The following is a 23139-nucleotide window of genomic DNA, read 5'->3' as shown; positions in this document are numbered from 1 at the left end:
AGAGTCCTGTCCATTGTTGCCCGAAAGCCCTGGAGAGTCCTCTCCATTGTTGCCCCGAAGTCCAACATACTCTTAGCCAATGAATCTATTGACTCAGGCATCTTCTCGACTGCAGCCATCAGCTCCGTGTGTCTGACCCGGGCCTGCTTGCTCATCTCAGCCAGGCGACGCACCTCATCTGCACTCTGTGCAGCAGTCATCACGACCTGCCTTGCCCTCTGGGGAGACGGTGGCCGAACTTGCCTATCCCCCGTGCGTTGCTGCATGCCGCTTGGTCCGGCAACTGGTTCATCCTCAGAGCCCCCCCCCCCCCTCCCCTCCAGGGGACTACTATCCCCAGTCTGTAGATGTCTCCGCTCCCCGGATTCTGCAACGGCTGGTCCGGATTCCTCCTGGTCCTCGCCTCCGGTGGCACTGGCACTGGCAGCTTCAGCGCGTTGAGCCCGAGTTGGTGCTGCTTCATCTGAAAGTGGGAGGTGGAAGAGTGGCTTTAGCAAAAGGACAGCTTTGCTGAAAGGCATGCCAGATTGCGGCAAGGCTCTGACATGTCTGCACACCGAGGATGCATGCTGGCGGGGGGACCAAGTGTAAGGCAACAGGTGAAAAAGGTGAGAGTCTTACCCTCGTTGTCGGTAATGGGGTCGGCAGATGCAGTGGTCACAGGACCAGACAGACGTCCTCCAAGTATCTGGTGCACTCTCTCCTCCAGATCTGTCAGAGTGACCACTTGTGGAGGTCCGCCACCGGTTCGACACTGCTCCTTTCGGGTCATCGCCAGTTTGGACTGCAGGGGAAAGAAGGGGAAGTTCTGTAACATGAGGCCTTGAGAGATCATCGCATGCCCCCCATGGTGCAAGAGCCCTTACATGAGGCCTTGAGAGATCATCGCATGCCCCCCATGGTGCAAGAGCCCTTACATGAGGCCTTGAGACATCTGTCCATGTGTGTGCCCAGAAAGGGCCATGGGTGCATGCTGACAGATGGCCATTGGGGCATCATTGCAGCAGGGTGCCCGAAGTCAGCTGCAGATGGAGGGAATCAGAAGATTGCTAAACCATCACTCACCCTAACGATCCGTGTGAGGTCGTTGAATTTCTTCCCGCACTGAACAGGGGTCCTGGTCGCCATGCTGCTGGAGTTGACCCTCACAGCAACCTCCCTCCAAGATCGTCGGTAAGCCGTCTGATTCGGCCTCTTGCCATTATCCGGATACAGGACCTCTCGACGGCGTTCAACTGCAGCCACCAAGTGGTCCAGAGCCTCAGTGCTGAAGCGCTCTGCTCTCTGTCTAACCTTCTCCATGCTGAACAAGTTTGTACCGCCAGACAAGGGCGAGCGCCGAATCTGAGGCCTACAGGGCGTTGGGTGTTGAAGCTCAGGCTGACTGACCCACCCCTTTAAGAGCCAGCCGGCGCCTGGAGGTCTCGTGGTTTCCCGTAATTGAGATCACCTGCGCTGCGCCCGTCCGCGTCGATATTGGGTAGCGCCTGAACTTTTGCGCCTTAAGAGCACCGTGCAACGGCTGAATTAGCGCCTCAATCCCCTTTGGGGGCGATGCAACCCAATATCTCGCCAGGCAGCGATAACTTTCGTCTGGCTATAAACTTAGCGCTTCGCCAGTTCTAACGCCTCAAGCGAGGCTATACCCAATTTCTAGGCCTATATATTTTAGGAGACTAAGCATGTCTGTGTAAATTATGTAAGACTTGTTTACATTTTCACCTCTGAGTCAGAAGGTCGTGTGTTCAAGTCCCACTCCAGAGACTTGTGCACAAAATCTAAGCTGACACCCCAGTGCAGTACTGAGGTAGTGCTATGCTGTCAGAAGTGCCGTCTTTCGAATGATACATTAAACCAAGGCCCTGTCTGCTCTCTCAGGTGGATGTAAAAGATCCCATGGCTCTATTTCAAAGAAGAGTAGGGAAGTTCTCCCCGGTGTCCTGGCCAATATTTACATCTCAACCAACATCACTAAATCAGATGATGGTCATTTATCTCATTGCTGTTTGTGGGACCTTGTTGTGTGCAAATTGTCTGCTGCGTTTCCAACATTACAACTGTGACTACAGTTGAAAAGTACTTCATTGGCTGTAAAGTGCTTTGGGACATACTGAGGTTGTGAAAGGTGCTATATAAATGCAATTTCTTTCTTATTTTAACTGCTCCTTTATTAGCAAGAGAGATTATCCCTAGAATTTGAGCCCTGTTCCTGGGACTAGGGACAGGGTCACTGGCAAGGCTTAGAGCCAGGCCTGGTTTAGTACCTGGAGGGGTGACCATCAGGGAAGACACTAGGTGCAGAAGGTCACAGAAGGAGCCCCGAGGAGGGGCAGTTGGTGAGAAGGTCACGGAAGGAGCCCCGGGAGGGGCGGCTGGTGAGCAGGCCCAGGCGTTGGGCTGAAGATTGTTGGACAGGAGGAATGGTGGAAAATGGAATGGCGGCGCGCACAGACGCAGCAGCTTTGCTTCTCCCAGGACGGTGCTATTTACGTTTAATGTTAATGTTATTTGTACTGGACTCATGGGAGCTTGCAAGATCACATTTCGTTGTGCATTGTACAATGACAATAAAGTTGAATTATTATTATTATTATCTCATGTGCGATTTACAGGCTCTAATGGCAACAGCACCATCAGAAACAACCCTGCAAAGTAAATGTAGCATCACCTGTGCTGTTAGAAACACCAACAGTCGCCCTAAGTGGAGAATTTTCTCAGTGTCTTTGACTGCCATGTGCTGTCCTTGGCAAAGGTAAAGAGTGGCTGTCGGCAGCACCAAGGTCAGGACTGCCATTTTGGGTCTGGCCACAGGTGGACTTTTAGTATTACTAATCTGCATGGACCTTCTCCCAACATCAGGGGGGATCCCATTCGTGTTGGCTAAGCTGCAGACACAACTTTGCACTAACTGCTTGTGCGCAATATTCATCAATGAACAGTTCTATTAACGTTATGCTCACAACTTTGAAGTGATTGCATGAGTGGTTACCCTCTTCTACTATTTTCTATGAATAAGTTGAGCGGACAAGTGAAACAAGAAATTGCAAATTGGGTGGGGATACCAAAAAAGGGATTCCCTGCTCAATTTCGTGGCCTACACTTGCACATTTTATACTAGCAGAACCAAAACCAACAGCTGGAAAAGGTGCCCCTATGTGTATTACACGTAATGTAGGCTTACCTGAACTAGATGCCAGTGACACATTACAGAGAATACGCAGAGATGGGAATGCTACTAATAAACCTAAGGGTAGCTCCTGGGTACAGATATAAGATAGGAATATCTGGGCAACTCCAGTCACAGCATGCCATGCTTCACATGGTATTGCATGAAAGTAGACATGCCAGAGTGATAAGCAGCCAGAATTGCCTGTCTGGTCACACTTGCAGTCATATCTGCAGCCCTGGAAAACCTACCTAGGAATGACAATGGGAATTTTTTGGATTAGCAGAAGCCAAGCTGTGCCATCTGCTGCTAGGAGACCTGCTGCTACCATGCAGCGTAGAGTGCAGGGACAGTCTGCTGTGGCCAGAAACTTCTCCGCAATGCAGTGGCACTCTGGAGTAAAGAAAACCCTCCTTGCAAGCATCTCATGCAGCAGCACCTCAACTTCAACAGCCATCAAAGAGGAATTTAGGTGCTTGGCTGTGCCATCATTTGTCTGTAGACTCATGTATATACACAGGGATCCCTTTCCTTTCAGCATGGCCTGCCACTTCTTAATCTCCTGCAGCTGCAGCTTTGGCAAAGGTTGGTAGGTTGAGATTCCTTTTAATGCTCTCCAGAAGCTTTCCAAATCTTTGTGTCTACACCACCCCCTCACCCCCACCCCCACCCCCACACTCACCACCCCCCTCACCACCACCCCCTCACCCCACCCCACCCCCACCCCCATGAGACTTCCTTATAATTAATCCCATCCCTTTAAATTTGACTTAGATACAATTTTTCTCTCCTACCAACAGTGTCGTCTTTAGATTCACCTGAGTGTGCACCTAGAGTTGTGAATAGTTATGCAAATGAGTTTACACCAGATAATTGAATGCAATAGCACTTGAGATTCAGATGGTTCTTAAAGCAAAGCTGTTTTACTCATGAAAATGGAAATCAGCCCCAATAGGACTGAGGGAAAATATTAAATAAATAACAAACTCTAAATACACGCCTTTGTAAGTGTGTAGATGTTTGCAAGTGTGAAGGTTGTGGAATTTGATACCTCAGTGCGTATCTACAGAAAACTGTGATATTGCTATAAAAGAAAATGTTTTATTGGCCCAGAAATTCGGGTCGGGGGCTTCCCGCGGGTGTAAGCCCCCGACCTGCACTTTCCTAGCACGCCAGCCGTTGAGCTGTGGGCCCCCGTGGAATTGCGATCCTGGGCCTGCTCCAACTGCCTGCGCGCAGTGCTTGCGTATCCCAGGGGCGCAGTTAGTTGGATGCGTCCCCTGGGATCACGTGGGCCATGGAGAGCCAATCGGAGCAGGGAATGCTCCATTCATAAGTTTGACAGGAAGAGCTGTCAAAACTTATAAATACTACGGGCCCCAAAACATCACTAAATCTTCAAATACATTTTAAAAAAACATCACATTTTTAAAATAAACTATAAATTACATGAAATAACTATTTTAAACAATAATTTAAATTTTTGAAAAAAATAATTTTATTTTCTAACGGGGCTAAAAATAAACTTACCTTTCTTTCAGGTATTTAAAAATAATAAACCTGTGGAAAAAATGTTTTAATTTTAATTAATTCACCACTTACCTTGTAAAAAGCAGGCCTTACGACTGCTTTTTAAATGTGTAAATTCTGGAGACTTACCCTCCCGGGAAAACCTGCAAAAAAAACCTAAGTTCGATGCGCATGTGCAGCCTCTCCTGCGCACGCGTTCGAACTCTGAACCCCTTCTTTCAGGGGAATGGAAGTGCCGGTTTCCCGCACATGCGCAGTGCATGCAGGAAACCGGCACTTCCATTGGGCTTACGGGTGAGTACCCCATGCGTACTCACCCGTGGAGACCCGAATTTCTGGGATGTTGCATCAGTCAGTAGATATCTAAAGGTCTTCCTGACATGATCACCATAACATCAAGAATGTTCTGTGAATTTTCAGTCGCTCTGTTGGAAAACAAAATAAAAAACATCCAAGAGACATGAACACTCATTATCATTGACATTGGTACTTGATAAGGAAATTCTTACGTTATGAAATTTCAGTTCAAGAAATTACAGTGAGCAAATAGTGCACCATTCTGCACTGATCCTGTCAGTATTTTACCCACTGACTATGAATAGGAGTCGAAGCCCACTGCTTAGCGTTCGATATCTGGCAGTCTATCGAGAGGGTGTGGAACTGCGGATGTGTCCTAGCTCTGGTCATCTAGTGGAGAAACCGGGCAAGACACTTGGGCTGATTGAGATGCCTATGAGTTGCTGGTGACCAGTGAAAAAGCAGTTTCCTTTCTCGCAAGTATTCAAAATAGTATAGCGTATTGTGTGAAATTTAGAATCAGAAGGTGTGAAGTTTGGAACCTCTGATTCTGAATCTAAGGTTGAATTTATCCTAATGCTTGTTTCCTACACTGGTGGCAAATTTATAACATGCTCCAAACACTTATTGACTTGCATACAAATACAGCTTAATATGGAGCTATGCCACTTGCTGACCAAATATTTATTTTTATGACCGTATTGCAAGAGAGTGTTGTGACAAAAGCAAAAGAATAGGTTAACAAGATGGGTCAGAAGTTAGCAGGATGATTTATCAAGACTGAATAAATAAGTATGTAAGCCTAACATAAATTAGAAAGAGACGCATGAATCAAAAGGAGCAACAACATGTAAAGACGGCAGAAAATAAAAACTGAAATGTGGTTTGTTGGCTTAGGAGTAGCGATTCGTGGTTAAAAGGCAAGCAATCACATTATGCAAACTTGCAATGTATTGAGAATATTTTATCAGTGAATATTTGTTTGTTATACCAACATCTATCATGGACGTGATTGCGCTGGTTCTCTGTACAGGAAACTTTGGTTTATCCGGAGGTTATATGTCCAGAATACTCGATCTAACGGCAAAAATCAGGAGCCGTTTTCTATATGTTTTTTTAGTTCTCGTTGCTTTTTTTTTCCCAGTCAAGCACTGCAAGGTCTGTAGCTATAGCAACAGCTACAGCTACAGACGCTTGCAGCTGCAGCCGACTGTTTTGAAGCTGTTGCTAAGCAACAGGGTTTGTTGATTCACACGGAGCTTCTCAGTTCCGTATGTTTAAACATTAACTCTGGTATGTCCGGCACTTTTGATGTTACGGCACCAGCTCGGTCCCGTCAGTGCCGGATATCAGAAAGTTTCCTGTAATTTGATTGTTAGCATACTTTAAATAGTTTCCAAAACCACCAACCGCAGAAGGACTCCAGCAAGTTGTTACGGATTTTGCGACAAAATCAAGCTTTCCATTAACAACAGGTGCAATAAATTGTAGGCACATACCTGGAGTGTAATTTTGAGGAGAATGGAACTTGATCGATGTTAGTGCCGACATGCACTGATTTATTTGCCATGTCACAACACATCTAGAGTGATGTAAGCGAGCCCCAACATGCAGTGTTTTACATCTCATTATAGCCCTTTTAGAATCTGCATGCAGCAGAGTGAGCACTCCCCAATATAGTCATTTACATCCTGTCACATTGTGGGTAATTTTGACTTTTGGCAATAGTGTAAATGGCCGATAGCTATTCAACCACTTGTTATACATCTCTCCTGATTGATGGAGAGATATATACTGGGTGACTGAATTGATATTGCCCATTTTACACTAACACCCAAAGTCAAAACCCAAAGTTTTCTTTGGAACAGAGGAGGCTGAGGGGAGACCTAATTGAGCTGTATAAAATTAGATAGAGTGGATAGGAAGGACCTATTTCCCTTAGTAGAGGGGTCGATAACCAGGAGGCATAGTTTTAAAGTAATTGGTAGGAGGTTTAGCGGGGATTTGAGGAGACATTTTTTCACCCAGAGGGTGGTGGGGGTCTGGAACGTGCTGCCTGAAAGGGTGGTAGAAGCAGAAACCCTCATCACATTTAAAAAGTACTTGTATATACACTTGAAGTACTGTAACCTACAAGGCTACGGACCAAGAGCTGGAAAGTGGGATTAGACTAGATAGCTCTTTGTCGGCCGGCATGGACAAGATGGGCCGAATGGTCTCCTTCTGTGCTGTAAATTTATATGATTCTATGAAAATTACCTTCAATGTGTGTAGAAAGATGTGAGCAGGGTCCTCCTGGCCACACAAAGAAAACAATGACCCAGAATTTGCGATAAGAATAACGGCGAGGCTATCAGCACGCACCCATATAATGGAAGAAATCTGACAGCAACTTCTGGAGTAGGCACAGGTGCAGTTAAATGTGGAAATCCAGAAGTTGCTGTCAGAGATATCCTGCTCCTCCACAGAGTGCACTGTTGCAGCCCTCGCTGATATACTCGGCATTGAAATGACTTTAACGGCATGAGCTTGCTGTATTTGTCCACTAGTTCCGCACTAAAAACGGCTGAAAAAGTTAGGGTTGGAGCATTCTGTGAGTAAGTGAGGTTTTAATGACATAATATGTGATAATTACTGCTGAACAACTTCTCTGGTCCTGAAAAAATAATTTTACAAGTGTGGAGCCTCATTCCCTCAGAAGAAAATTTGTGTTGGAGTTTTTTTTAAATCAAAATGAAGTTTTTTTTTACTTTTTCTGTCTGTATCTTTTATCTTTCTCCTTTAATCCCATCTGAATTTCCCAATCTTTATTTTGCTTTCTGTACATCATTTAAATCTAATTTATATTTCCTGCTTTATACTTCCTGGTTTGGACTCTGCATGTCTCAGTGAAGATTCTTCAATCTAATTGGTTGAAGAGCCTCGCTGTTGCTTTCCCTGTTCACAGATGCCACAGATTCCATGTAGAGGGTGCTGCTCTGGAAAAGACGTTGGATTGAAGGAAATCTCCGCTGACAAGCCCGCAAAAAGTATTTAGGCAGCTGTCAGCGAGAGTAAAATCCTGGCCATTAACACTTACCCTACCTTACCCTCTGCTGCTTTCTCACAGTGGATGCCTCACTCAGTAGGCCATTAAAATTGCATTGGAGTCCTATCAATGTGTTAGGACCCTGATTTGCATAAATATATGAGGCCCCCGCTTGAGTCAGGCGGCCATCATAGCCACCGGAAAAAAAACCAGCGATGTTAAAATAGCTACTTGGTGGGAATCGAGCGGTAAGTACACTGCTTCCAATTTAAGTCCCGTTTTGCCCAGTTTCTGCTGGACAGAGGAAGTTGTAATTCTCCCTTCTGTCTCTTTGTATCATCACTTCACCTTTCTGATTATTTTTTAATGGGATTTAGGTCATTCATGGCAGCCACTGGGATCAATGTCATTGAGCCCAACATCTGCTAAGATTGAATATAGACTTTCATTTATGGTATTCCTGTCCCTGTGTGTCTTTGCTACTGAGTAGGCAACATGATTTTTGTAGTGCGTGGACAAGACCAAATTTCACAAATCCAATTTCATAAATTACTTTCCATAAAAATCAGGTACCGTAGTGCAGTGACTAGACTGCAGAAATCATGAATTTAATGTTCCCATAGTGGAACAGACAAAGGTGGCAACAGAATATAATTTATTATTCCTTCTTTCATTCAGTCACCTCCTTCAAAATACCTGAGCACAAATAGTGCATGTGTAAAATGCATTTACGGTGTGTTTATATGAAACTGTCTTCGTGGCTTTAAATGTGGCACTAAACTGGATTTATGGCACTACACTCTGTGACACTGTGCATGGCATTAATCTGATTTTGTCGCACTGTGCACGCAACTAAACTGAATTTGTGGCACTCTTTTCGCCACTAATGCAGTTTTCCTCTGTTGCAAATTACACAAAATTAGCTCCCTGGAGTGAGAAAGCAACACAGATCTAAACAGACAGAGGCCAGCTGCAGCAGGGCTGCTAACGGAGAGAAAGATTAATTAGGAAAGCAGCGGCATGCAAATATGCAAATGAGTATTTCTCCATTACCTCTCCAATCAAACTGTAATTGTTTAATTGTATGTGAAATGACACATTCTTCCTTCTTGGTGTTTAGAGCAGATGCTGGAGTTAAGGATTTAGACAACTAACAATAATTACATTCTCTCTCCTTAGCCCTCAGACAGCACCCTGAGATCCAGAAGTCGCGACCACCCACTTTCCACAGAGTCTCTGCTAAAAAAGGACAAGCCACCAGTGCCCACACACCTTGCTTCCTCACATCCTGCTTTCTATCTATCCAGTCACTCCATCCAAGAGTCACCATATTCAACCATCAAGTAAGTCTTTATGTATCCTGATTATATTGGTCACCAGAACACTGACTTTTTCTTCAACAACTGCAGAATTAGAAAGTTGAAATTTCTCCCTGTACTATTTTTTGTGAAGTTGTCAACCCATTTAAAATAGCGCACCCAGAAATCTAACGTGGTGCGTTAGATTTATTTGTTAGATTTATTTGTGGAGGCTTAGATATTGTGTACTGTAGTTACAGTTAATGCACAGAGGAATTTCAGCCCCAACGTCTCACTACCACAAGTCTTACAATGTCTAAGTATTATTAAATGTAATATATTTTAATCAATTCTTTTCCCTCAACTAAGTTTTTCCCCCCAATATGATTGATTTTTATATTGTGTAGCATGATAATCTGTATTTTTGTTACTATATTAAAATTTTACACCACGCCAGTACAATAATCATCATTGATTTATTCGTGGAGGCTTCGAGGTCGTGTACTGTAGCATGTGACTTATGCATATGCATAGTTAGGAATGGCAACCTTTTAAACTTTAAACTCTGGTCACCCCCTCCTCCCCCCTGCCCCGCCTCCCTCCCGCACCAGCTTTGCTTACTTCTTGGTACTCTACCTGCCGCAGCCTTCCACTCTGCCTTTCCTTTGTTTCCATTCCTGTGCCAGAGGGCGGAAATTGAGACAGAAAAAGACATCAAAAGCATTATCCCGCAGTGATTGATAAGCAACTGAGCCCAAACTGAGCCTTGATGCACATTCATCAGCCAGTACTGAATCCACCCATCGCAACAAACAAAATCTACAATGTGAAGTAAAATTCACAATAAAACATCCTGGCTTTTCATTTTGATCTTTAACCTCGTAGTGTGTTGCTTACCAAGATGCATGACATGACTCGATAAGTTACAGATAGAATTCCTCTGTGCATTAGTGCTCGCTGCATCAATTTTATGCGCCAGCACTAACAGAGTTGTTGCTAATTTCTGCCTGTACTCCTAAAGTTGTACCTGGAAATTAACCAGTTTATTACCTGTGCCCGCACTTACCTGCTGTTTGTTAAACACCTGTTGAGCAGCAGTTAACAGAGAACATGCAAATTTACTCATGTTTGCATTCAAGCGCGCGTGAGTTAATGACACCCACATTAAAGGTGGCTGTAAGGCAGGGAAGAGGGGCGACTGACAAATGGAATAAAGTCCAGGGAGTTGATTTTTATTCCGCAGCGTAATTTCAAAGCCCATGATAGATCAACTAGAATACAGTCTGTGGATGAAATGGAGCTAGGTGGGCAAATAGCACTTTCTGTGCTCTTTCGTTCCTCACCTTATAACAATGGTTCACTGCTTTATCACTCTGAGTTATAGTGCTATATCATTTTATGATGCTATAGTCGGCTGGGTCTCAATTGTTCCTTTTGAGCTGCTGTTGTCAGACATCTGGTTGTGGAATTCCAAAGGGATAGCTGTGATTCAACTACCGGCAGTGCTGGAAATGGTGCAGAAGTGTTTTAAACACAAGCAAATTGATTCATAAACAAAAACTCAGGAGCTACACAGTCTCAGTGGCAGTGCTGCTCATAGGAGCACAATACTATCTATTCAGGATTTGCCTAATTATTCCCCTAACACAGCAATTTTTATAATCTGCTTGTCAAAATAGGGCAAAACATATGGCAAGCGTGGTTCTCCTCCAAAGAAGCGTATCTGTTCATAGTTTAATTGGACTGGTTTGAGAATTCTCTGCCAGTAAGTAATGTATTTGATATTTTTGTTGTAGCCGTTGCATTTTGCAATGTTTTGATAGAAATTACGAGCAGGCTACTGCAGACACCTCCATGGCCTCCGCGGCAGGATGCATGGTCGCCAGCTGGCAGAGTGTACTGACTTGAGATCCAAGGTGTTGCGAGCCCCTACCAACCTTCTCTTCCGCCTGTCAGCTAGGTACCTTCCCACTGCACCCAGCGACCCAGTTAAAATCCGGTATATTCCGCAATATGCCATGTCAGATGTAATGATCGTTTTCATCAACAAATCAATCTTTAAAAAAGGCACATTGTTAAATTTTGTACAAGAGACTTTAAAAGTGGATGATTAACCAGTATTTATCACTACTGATTGGCCAATATGCGTCACTACTGATTGGCCAGTATGTTTCACTAATGATTGGCCAATATGTTTCACTACTGATTGGCCAGTATGTATCACTACTTATTGCCCAGTATGTATCACTACTGATTGGCCAGTGTGTATTGACGTAAGAAAACTACTAGGCACTTGGTCTAAGCGTTAAACAAAGCTGTAATCAACTGTTTTACAACATGGAGGTCTAGTTGTGTCCTTCACTAGTTCCTGTTAAGAATGTCCTGCGCAAGCTGGGCCCGTGCCCGAGTATTTATACTCTCCCTGGACAGCGCCACCCGCAGGCTGCTCAGTATTATTTCATCAGTCTTTCTTTCATGAATGATTAATTCATGTCATGTATCACTATTGATTGGCCAGTATGTATCACTACTTATTGGCCAGTGTGTTTCACTACTGATTGGCTTGTATGTATCACTTTAGATTAGGCAGCATGTATCACTACTACAAAACTACCCACCTTTAAGACATGAAAACAGAAAATGCTGGAAACACTCAGCAGGTCAGGCAGCATCTGTGGAGAGAGCGAGAGTTAACGTTTCAGGTTGATATTGGTTAATCATCCACTTTTAAAGCCTATTGTCCAAAATTTAACAGCCTTGAGAGAGATTTTCATCTTCAGCATTACCAGTGCACAGCCCGGCCTGCCAGAGGTGCACATTGTAATTAGGGTTCACACCCCATGATTTTACAACCGTTAATTGTGGGGCCGCATGTCTAAATTTGCGATATGTACTGCCAGTCATAAAGCTCTGTGCCAGGAACACCAAAGAAATGTTTTAAGCTATTGCTTACTCTCCTAATCATGACAGCATTAGAATATCAACAAGAACTTAACACCTTGTGAACTTTATGGTCTTGTGAGAGTGAATTTCCTGAATTATTGCTCTTAGTTTAAAACGTCAACTAAACTTTGGTTTATCTGCTAATTATCCATTACAATTTATGTATATCTGGGTAATTTTCCGACTTCACATTGCTGGTGGGGAGACTCGCCCACCGGGAGCACATATTGGAAATTCAGGCACGTACTGCTCATGGTTTACAAACCATTAATCTAAACGGTCAGGAAATCATGGCCAGAATTTCTAATGCACACTCCCAGCTGGTAAAGTTCCCTGCCAGTAGCTTGGTTATAGCAGAGCAAAAAGGTACACGCTCAAAATCCTGGCCTTTGCTGAAATTGTACTGTAGATCATTGGGAGGAAGCCATGAAGCTGATATTGCAGTTACGATAAAACAGCAAGTGATGTATACACGAGGGCAAACTATATAGTTAGTCAGATTGACGAGCCGTTTATAAATGAATCATTTAGAATTCTGTACTGCTAATGGAGTTATGAGCACAGAACTGAAATTAAACCTCTCCTGAAGTGGAGGGTAGAGTTTAATGAGTAAGAAAAGTGTGTCAAGCGTAAATTTGCATTTGTCTTTAATTCTTTTTGGTTCGTCCAATAAAAATGTTGTGAAGTCAGTTTCCTAACAAACTGAACTTTCTATTTGATCATAAAATCTGATGAAAGATCCCCTTTAAATCACATTTGGCCATTCCATTACACCTACACTTCCTCTGCAACAATATTTCCAATGATAGAGCTTTAATTCGTGTACATATTAACTGCACGGTTAAAATGGGTACAAATTCCTTAGAATCTTAGGGCTAGAAATTGGGCACCTTAGCGCCTCCCGTTATCACCTCTAGGGGGGCGATAATGAGGCGCTAAGCACTTACCGACCGGGTGCGGCGAGAAGATCGACTCCCGCTATATTCGGCGGGAGGTTTGCGGCGGTGGTATGGCGTTGCGCCCCGATCTCCTTCACCCGGAGATCGTGATGCCATCGCCGTGCGCATTGCCCCGGTAGCGCCCTAGACCCAAACTTCAGTTCCGCCCGCTGCAGCGTCGCCGGGCGAAAACACCGGCAGCTGCAGGAGGCGTTCACCGGGAGGCCGAACGCTTCGGGGGCGATACTTAAAGGCGAAGTGGCCGAGGTAAGTAGAAACATTTCTCAAAGACACTTTCAGTTTTTTTTCCATTTTCTTTGCCAGCGATCAATCAGCACGGCACTCTGCTGCAGTGCATCGGGCTGATCAGGCCGGATTGCGGATGCCGTCGGGGACCAGGTAAGTTTTGCCTCTTGCAGAGCCTGCAGCGATGGCCCTTCCTTTTAAGGGAGGGAAGGAGCCTTCCAACGCGGCAGTGCTGCACGGCCCATTGTACCCCGCCTGCTGCCTGTTGCGCTCCAGGAAGGAAATGGAACTTAATTTAGTGCTCCATTTCGTTTCTGGAGCGCAAAACTGAATTTTTTTAAAGTTGAAAAACATTAGCGCCTGGGAATTCTCATCTCCCCCTGGTTCTTTTGCAAATTATCTTAAAAGCCACATCCACGCACTAAGATTTCAAATTTTTGTTAACCCAGGAACATGGATAAGCTGCAGTGCTGTTCTTTCACCTCTAGATCATGGGTTTGAATTCAAACCATCAAGCGGTGCAAGTGCCCATCACACTCCTGACTTGTACCTTGTAGATGGTGTAAAGGCTTTGGGGAATCAGGAGGTGAGACACTCGCTGCAGAATACCCAGCCTCTGACCTGCTCTTGTAGCCACAGTATTTATGTGGCTGGTCCAGTTAAGTTTCTGGTCAATGGTGACCCCCAGGATGTTGATGGTGGGGGACAATGGCACAAGTCAGGAGTGTGATGGAATACTCTCCACTTGCCTAGATAAGTGCAGCTCCAAAAACACTCAAAAAGCTCGACAACATCCAGGACAAAGCAGCCTGCTTGATTGGCACCCATCCATTACCTTAAACATTCACTGGCTCCACCACCGGTGCACCGTGGCTGCAGTGTGTACCATCTACAAGATGCACTGCAGCAACTCGCCAAGGCTTCTTCGACAGCACCTCCCAAACTCCCAAACTCGACCGCAGGTGCATGGGAACACCATCATCTGCAAGTCCCCCTCCAAGGTACAAACCATCCTGACTTGGAAATATATCGCCGTTCATCGTCGCTGGGTCAAACTCCTGGAACTCCCTCCCTAACAGCATTGTGGGAGTACCTTCACCACAAGGACTGCAGCGGTTCAAGAAGGCGGCTCAGCACCACCTTCTCAAGGGCAATTAGGGATGGGCAATAAATTCTGGCCTTGCCAGCAACGCCCGCATCCCGGAACGAATAAAGAAAAAAATTACCCCCAATCCCACGAGCCATAATCTTGTGTAACAACCTCTTGTGTGGCTCCTTCTCGAATGCTTTTTGAAAATCCAAATATACTACATCCACTGGTTCCTCCTTATCTACCCTGCTGGTTACACTCTCAAAAATCTCAAACACAATTTCCCTTTCATCAAACCATGTTGACTCTGCCTAATCATATTGTGATTTTGCAAGTGCACTGTTGCCATGTCCTTAATAGGTTCTAGCATTTTCCCTACTACTGATGCCAGGCTAACTGGCCTAAAGTTCCCTGGTTTCTCATTCCCTCCTTCCTTGAACAGTGGGGTTATATTTGCTACCTTCCAATCCACAGAATTGTTCTAGAATCTAGGGAACTCTGGAAGATCACAATCAATGCACCCACTGTCTCTGCAGCCACTTTTTTTTTAAACCCTAGGGTGCAGGCCATCAGGTCCAAGAGATTTGTTTGGTTTTAGTCCCATTAATTTCTCCAGTACTTTTTCTTTACACTAATATTAATTACTTTAAATTCCCCACTCACATTTGACCCTTGGTTCCCCACAATTTCCGATATGTTCTTTGTGTCTTCTACTGTGAAGACAGACACAAAATATTTGTTGAACGTCTTTGCCATTTTCTTATTCCCCATTATAATTTCTCCTGTCTCTGAACCTAAGGGACCTATGTTTACTTTCACTAATCTCTTCCTTCTAACATGCTTGTAAAAGCTCTTACAATTTTTTTTATATTTCTTGCTAGTTTACACTCATATTCTTTATTCTCCCTCATTATCAATTTCTTGGTCATCTTTTCCCAATCCTCAGGCTTACTACTCTTTTTGGCAACATTGTAAGCCTCTTTTAATCTAATACTATCCTTAACATCTCTAGTTAGTCATGGCTATACCACTTTTCCAGTGGAGTTTTTATTCCTGAAGGGAATGTATATACGTTGAGAATTATGAATTATTTCTTTAAATGTTTGCCATTGCTTATCTATCGTCATACCTTTTAATCAAATTTCCCAAATCTACCTAAGCCAACTCATCCATCATACCTCCGTAATTAGTTTTGTTTAAATTTAAGAACCTAGTTTCAGACTTAACTAGATCACTCTCAAATTTAATATGAAATTTTCTGTCATATTATGATCATTGTTCCCTGGAGGATCCTTTACTATAATATTACTAATTAACCCTGTCTCATTACATAAGCTTTATGTCTCTCATCTTAAAAAAGAGTTCAAGTTCCAAATATCAATATACCATTGGAATGAATGCCACCCGTATGGGAGAGCTAAGTGATCTATCTATAAGAATTCTTATTATTGGATATGTGTGTTACAGACACTGAAGAGACAGCGGGCTAAAAATTCGGTATCGCCGTGCCAGGTCTTTAGTGCCCGAAATTTTGCGCTCGCCCGGATTCCCGTAGCGCCCACCTGAAATTCAGTTGCGCCGCCCCAAGACGGAGGCGGGCGCTATTGCAGGGTTTGGCCGCCTCGTTTGGGGCGATGAAAGTCAGTTTCAGGCGTCCAGCTGCCGCTGCGGCACCCGATGCGGTGCGGCAGGCTGGGGTACTGCAGGCCTCCTCCTTCTCTTAAGGAGGAGCTGCCTGCAGCCGTGAGTTCGCCGCTGGATTCCCCCGGCAAATGAGCCCGGCACCACGGAGAAGTGCCGGGCTCGCGGGAGTCAGACACCAATGCCGCGGGGGGGTGGTGCAGGAGTCCGGGGAGGGAGGTGCGGCCAGGCGGCCGCCGGGAAAGCGGCCGGCCGCCCCTCCACCTTTATGCGCCGGCCTCTCGGAGCTGCAAGGCACCGTTTTTCAAACGCTGTTTGCGGCCGCTACGGGCGAGGCGGCCGCAACTGAATTTGGCCATCGGCACGGAATAGCATTGGAACCGGGGCGCTGCGCACACCGATGACGTCATCGGTGCCGGCGCAGCGCTACCGGCTAACGCCGATGTTAGGGACCAACTGAATTTCGGCCGCTAAAAAACTTCCTGCGCAAACCACTCTATAGCCAATAAGTGGGCGCAAACGCGACTGAATTTCTAGGCCAGAGATCTTTCAAAAGAGAAACATTCAGACCGTATAATGTTGTGGCAAATGTAGATTTGAATAGTATTGTCTCTTTAGTTTAGTAACTGTATCTGAATTCTCAGCTTCAACAGAATATATTTCCTGACAGGCTATAAATTTACAGTTTACAGAGACCAGTTCCACACTTGGTATCTTCCAGCAGCAGATCAGATGATTTCCTCGCAGGCTTCCGTCCATATCATGGACGAGATGAAATCCGGACATTGCCTTCCCTGCCTTCGCTAGGATTGGATTCCCCAACAGCTGCTGCATCTGCAGCTTACTACCATCCTGCCTTCCTATCCCATCTTCCTTATCAACATCCAACATACAGGTTAGTATCTTGGTATGACACGATAAAAATGTTGGTTTGGCGTGTGTACTAAACTGAATAGAAAGTTCAAATCAACCTCCAGTGGTTCCATTAGACAAATAAGATGGCCTTTTCCTATATGTATTTATAACTTGATTTAAGCATTTGAACCATGCAATCCAGGAAATACTATTATAGCATGCAGCGCCATCTTAGAATTGGGTTTGATTTGTAAATATCTTTTGGATAGCATGATATCCTTGTGTTAGGTCTGGTATCCATAATGATCTACTCAACATAGCTGGCTAGTAATAAGAGTGCGTTAATGAAAAACAGCTGCTCACAATGAATGCTTGTAATCGTTGGAAAGAGTTTGAGTAATCTGTGTGTGTTTAATTTACAGAATGGATGACCCTTATGTCCTGTCACTTCGAGCGCCATTCTTTCACATTCCACAGCCTGGTACTCTTCCACCTCTCCAAGCTGCCAATATGCACCTCGCCCTCGCTGGGATGAGACAGCCACCGGGCATAGCTCACCCTTCACTCTCCGGCTTACACTCAGATCATTTGTCGGTCCTTACAGCAGGAAGGTCAGTAGTGAGCAAAGCATATACACCTTTTGGAATATCAACAATTGCAACATTTTTTTTAAATAGTTTATGTGGGGGTGAAATTGGGTGCCTTTGCACCTCCCGTTAGCTCCCCCGGAGGGCACTACCGAGGCGCAAATGGCTTTGCGACCGGGTGCAGTGCTGACATCAATTCCCGCCATATTCAGCGGGAGTTTTACGGCAGCGCTATGGCGTTGCGCCCCGATCTCCTTCGCACAGAGATCGTGACGTCATCGCCGTGCGCATCGCCCCAGACCCGAAATTGACTTCCTCCTTGAGAGCCGGGCTGACCGCGCGGGATCGCGGCTGCCTTGGTGGTCCAGGTAGGTACTTTTTATATTGCAGAGCCTGCAGCGACGGCCCTTCCCTTTAAGGGAGGGAAGGAACCTTTGAACATGGCAGCGCTGCACGGCCCAGTGTGCAGCACTGCTGAAGTCTCCACCCTGCCTGCTGTCGATTGCGCTCCAAGAAGGAAGTGGAGCGCAAACGGTGAATTTTTCAAAAGTTTGAAATCGTTAGCGCCTGAACTCTATCCAATCGATAGTCCTTTTGAGATAGGGTGACCAAAACTGCACATCATACTCCAGACTTGCCTCATCAGTGACTTGTATATTATTAGAACTTGGAATCCAATATGTATCGGAATGCCCAGTTTTCTTTCTTAACAACTGCATCACATTAGCTAGATACTTTTAAGGTATAATTAATATCCTTTTCCTTTTCTGTCCCAGCTAATAGACAAGGAAAAGAATAAAAGATTCTTGGGTGATCCGATGGGCACAAACCTGCAATGCCTACCACCAAGGATAACTTTCGTGACCAGTGTGCACCACATGGAATTTTTGTTTTGATCTTTCCTGATTTTACCATTGTAATTTAGTCTGTTATTTTAGACCACCCTCCCTGGAAATATTAGTGATGCTGCCCCTTTAAGGGGAGTTACTTGCTTGAGTACCTGTGGGGCCGAATTTACCTGACTTAGTGTTTATTCCAGCCTATCACAAAATGGGAGGCTTTCAAGTTACACAAAATTTACTATTTTTATATGCATTACATTATATTTGTTCAAATTAAAATCCATCTGCTGTATCTCACCCATCTACATGAAGGTAATCAGTCTCCTTTCTGCTCATTACCTGTCAACATAGCCTTGTGACATCAGCAAATTCTATTTAAATGCCCTATTATCATTCACAAATATTGTGACCAGCGGGGTCCTAGAACACATCCTTGGGAAGCACAACTGGCTACTTTTCCCCAGGCAAATCATCTTCCACTTATCACTACTCTCTGGCTTCTGTTGCAAAGCTAATTTTCAATCCATCTGTATGGACTAGAACCTATTCCAAGAACCTTAACCTTCTTAATGGCCTTACATGAGGAACTTGTCAATTGCCTTCTGAACATCCTAAAAATTCTAAAATGGGAAGGATGGAACTACAAAGGATAAGTGACTGCAGCTCAGCATCTCCTAACATCCACTTGCAGTGATATTGGCCTAGGAACAAGGCATCCACCATCCTTCTCAGTTGATGAATGGCATATGTTGGGAGGAACTTTAAAAGAGGGAAGAAAAAAATAGCAGGAGGGGAAAAAAAAATACTTGTGGCTTATTTTTGTCACCGCAGGTTGCAAATAGATGATGAGGTGAGACAACGAGATAAGGAACATGAACACGAAAAAGAAAAGGATTGGGAACGAGGGACTCCTCGAGAAAGGGAGCCAGAAGTGATAACAGAACAGGGCAGGAAGAGAGAAAAACAGCAAGAAATGGAATGGGAGAAAGAGATTAAACGAAGGAAAGAAATGAAGCAGGAAAAAGAGCTCGAGATTGAATATGGGGCAGAGAAGAATGCAATTCTGATCAATGAAACAGGAAAGAGACGTTTGGAAGGGTGGAAGGATTTCATCTCTGCAATGGAACAGTTCCAGCCTATTCAAAGGAATGATGAACACGCAAACACATGGCATATTATTCCATCTACTCAACCAGGTATTGTCTCAAAATTTTCTGCCACTTATTTACTTAAACAGATAAATCTGGCCCATTAAAGTGCTACCACCTTCATAAAAACTATTCAAAAAACCTTTTCCAACTAAATACAAACAGAAAAATGAAATAAATCACATAAAAAATGCATGAGCACATCACTTGTCTGTGAAAAAAGTCGCCTGCATCTCTCCTACCCTACCTTGTCCCCAAACAAGAAACAGGTTTTCCAAACACTTGGATATGAAGACAATACACCTTTAAACACAGAAGGGTATATCTTGCAGCTGCCAGGATAAGTCCTAGCAAAGGGGATTAGCGCAACACATGAGCTTCTTAAAACGTTAGCCTTAATTAGCCTTACACAAACTGTGCATGAGCTTAAATTAAACATGAAAATCTATAGCATGATAGTGAGTGTTAGCACGATTCCCCAATTTTCTCACAAAGAATGCACTATACACTAAGCTTGCCCACATAAAATAGGCAACGAAGTCAGGCACAATGGGGTTGGTCTTCTACTTGCCACCAAGGCATAAAACTGCCATTGATTGCCTGCCCGTTATAGAAACCACATGATTTACATTTCCATTGAAAGCCTTGCGTTAAAGTAGCAGGCAAAGGAATATCAGCCAAACGAGTTGGGCATTCATCCTCTAAGATCAGAAGTAGCCTAGTTTTCAAATATACAAAGAAAAGCTAAACAGGCCATAATAAAAAAATATGGAGGTGAAAGTGGTCTTGGGAGGGAGTGCCAAGCAGATGATAGCGAGCCGGCAGCCCATTTTATACCTCGCACGTTGGGATGTAATGCGGGTGACCGATTTGCTATCACCTGTTTTGTGCTACCACCCGTTTTGTGCTACCACCCAAGACCAATTTGACCCCTGTGGTGTTTAAATCCATTGTTGTACGATTTGCATTTAATAATCATTAAATATAATCTTTGGCCCAAAATTCTAAAGCTGGGTACATTATTAATTGTGTTATTTATGTGTTTATATTTTTAATAAGCAGAAAATAGTCTTTCTGATCGGCAACTTTTTTTTTCCAGAGAAAGCCAAAGAGCCCCCTCTAGGAAGTGGAAAAGTTCGAACATTGCCTCTGGAACCTGTTGCCCTACCTGCTTCCTCTTCTCGACTTGGGGTCCCCCCAAACGTTTCCTCATATTCTTCATCCGTGGAGGGGAAGTGTGCACTGCGTCACAGCCATCTGCAACAGGGGAGGGAGGAACGACCAGGACATGGAGTTGACTTCCGGCAGCACCACTTTCAGCAGTTTTATAGGGAGCAAGGGCATCAGTTCTCAGAGCAGGAACGAGACCGAAGCGGGTGAGTAACATGACAAAAGATGCTGCTGTTCCACAAGCAAAGAGTTCAGACTATTCCTGAACAAGCAGTACCTACATTAAGTCCAGTGTTGTCTAGCATGCCATCCTCTTTAAGACCACACTGCTGTTTCCCGTTACATTATATAAATGCATGTTTTTTTCTTTTCTTTCTCCTTTCCTGCTCTTCATAGTCTTGCTTTCAGTTCTTTATCTCATCCCCAGCATAAGTCTTATTGCTTCTGTAAACCTGAGAAAGAGGGAGGGAGTTTCTACAGTACCATGCCCGGTTTCAGCTGGTGGGGGCAATATTTAGTACGGACTATTTTCCAAGTCCATACTGCTGGTAGCGAGCTTAGTCTGGTGGTAGCGCAAGTCAGAAATTTGGGTGTGCTCTACCCCATAATTACCACTTGTTAGAGGATTTCAAGACCTTAGTCACTGAAAACTTGTCAACTTGCTGAATGAGGAAAGTACTATTTGCTTCACCACCTTTCCTCTCACCCCCTTGCACGTTGAAAAATTAAGGAAGAGGGCAAGGTCTGATAAACGCTAATTAGCTGTATGGGACATGTTAGAGACTCAACTCTCTGACTCTGCTGTAAATGGAACTTTATTCTCCAACTTATGGCCAATTATTAGCCAGGAAGGGCTAAGCATCCATTTCCTTACAACCACAGGTAATTTGAATTATTATGTTATCAAGAAAACATATTACTCAAACTGTGTAAAATATCAGGTGACAGACGTTTTCACACCAATCCTAGGATGGAAGGAGAACGCCATAATATACTGGGTCCCCAAAATCCTTTCCTATTATCCAGCCTTGCTAAATTTGGACCTCAGACCTAGATCCAGCAGAGATCATAGCTACATCCCATTTTCTAAATGAATTATGGGCAATTAGAAAGCTGTAAATCAGAAAAGAGACGGCTTGAGGACAAAATATGAACCATGGGGAATGTCCCGTGATGGGATGATGTTATAAAGAGAATATTTCCCTGGAGGAGGGAAGCTACCCTGTCTTCAGATTACTACTCACGGTACATGGGGGATCACTTAATTTGAAGAATGAAGAGTAGTTCATATTTGAATACTCCATTTCCTGCAGTGGGGACTCAGAGATCGAAACTTACTTGCTGATTATAAATATAGTTCTACATGATAAAGTTATTCATTTCTATTTGGCAATTTCCGCATGGTAACATACTGTAATTAAATCTTGAAAGTTTCAACAATTTAATTAAACTTTACTTAATTAAAGCTCATTATCTGGAAAAGTAAATCTCATGTTTGTGACTAATCTTGGTTCACACACCATGGAATTAATTTTCCCTTGTGAAGCACATGTTGCTTTTGTAACATGCAGCAAAACTTACAAAATGAAACAATTCCCTGTGTAAGTGGGCTGATTTTCAAACAATGTTCTAATATTCTGGAGGCACAGACAATAATTCACTTCCATTTCTGCCACTGTTTTGTAGTTTGTCTCAATGAGAAAAATGGCTGCAGATTGCTTCTCAAAGGCAATCAGACAAGGGCTCGTATTTTCCGATTGGTGGCTTCCTGCGTGCGGAGGCCTCCGATCTGGAAAAAACCTACGCCCTTACCTGAGGGCTCCGGAGGTCCGGACATTTCCGATCCTGGGCCTCTGCTCTATGAAATGCGCAGAGGCCCAGGTATCCCAGGGGGGGCAGGCTGTTCGCAGGCGTCCCTGGGATCACGTGGGCCATGGGGAACCAATGGAAGAAGGGAATCCCCCTTCACACTTTTGACAGGTCTCTCAGCTTAGACCTGTCAAAAGTATGAATGGGGATCGCTCAAAAAACACATCAAAACATTAAATACATTTTTTTTTAAATCACGTTTTTAAAATTAGTTAAAATTACATTAAATTTAATATTTTAAACAAAAATTTAATTTTTTGAAAAAAATTTAAGCTTTTTACGGGGCTAAAAATAAACTTACCTTTTTTTAAAAGTATTTTAAAATTATAAATGAGTGAAAAAGAAATATTTTTTTACTTTTTTAATCTTTTATGCTTTTATGTTTTTATGCTGATATAAAAGCATTTAACCAGGCGTAAGATTTTTAAGTGACTAGCTGGAGTGTCCGGCGGTGCCGAGGGTTTTTGAGGGCATGTTGTTATGAAAAAAGT

General features: G+C 44.0%; 1 protein-coding gene across 2 annotated transcripts in view; it reads left to right on the top strand.

Moving 5' to 3' along the window:
• LOC147117760 (genetic suppressor element 1-like) overlaps positions 1-23139 on the top strand; it is a 193530-nt gene that overhangs the window by 117827 nt on the left and 52564 nt on the right. For both annotated transcript variants that reach the window (XM_085989008.1, XM_085989009.1), the window contains 5 exons: positions 9201-9364; positions 16863-17072; positions 17455-17643; positions 19293-19657; positions 20709-20985. In XM_085989008.1, coding sequence (XP_085845134.1) covers positions 9201-9364; positions 16863-17072; positions 17455-17643; positions 19293-19657; positions 20709-20985 — 1205 coding nt within the window. The remainder of the gene's footprint in view (positions 1-9200; positions 9365-16862; positions 17073-17454; positions 17644-19292; positions 19658-20708; positions 20986-23139) is intronic.

Source organism: Somniosus microcephalus, chromosome 5, assembly GCF_052327205.1.
Source record: "Somniosus microcephalus isolate GS21.2 chromosome 5, FLI_Smic_1.0, whole genome shotgun sequence".
Lineage (NCBI taxonomy): Eukaryota > Metazoa > Chordata > Chondrichthyes > Squaliformes > Somniosidae > Somniosus > Somniosus microcephalus.
The sequence above is the reverse complement of the archived record's forward strand: the minus strand, read 5'-3'. Positions and strand labels throughout refer to the sequence as shown.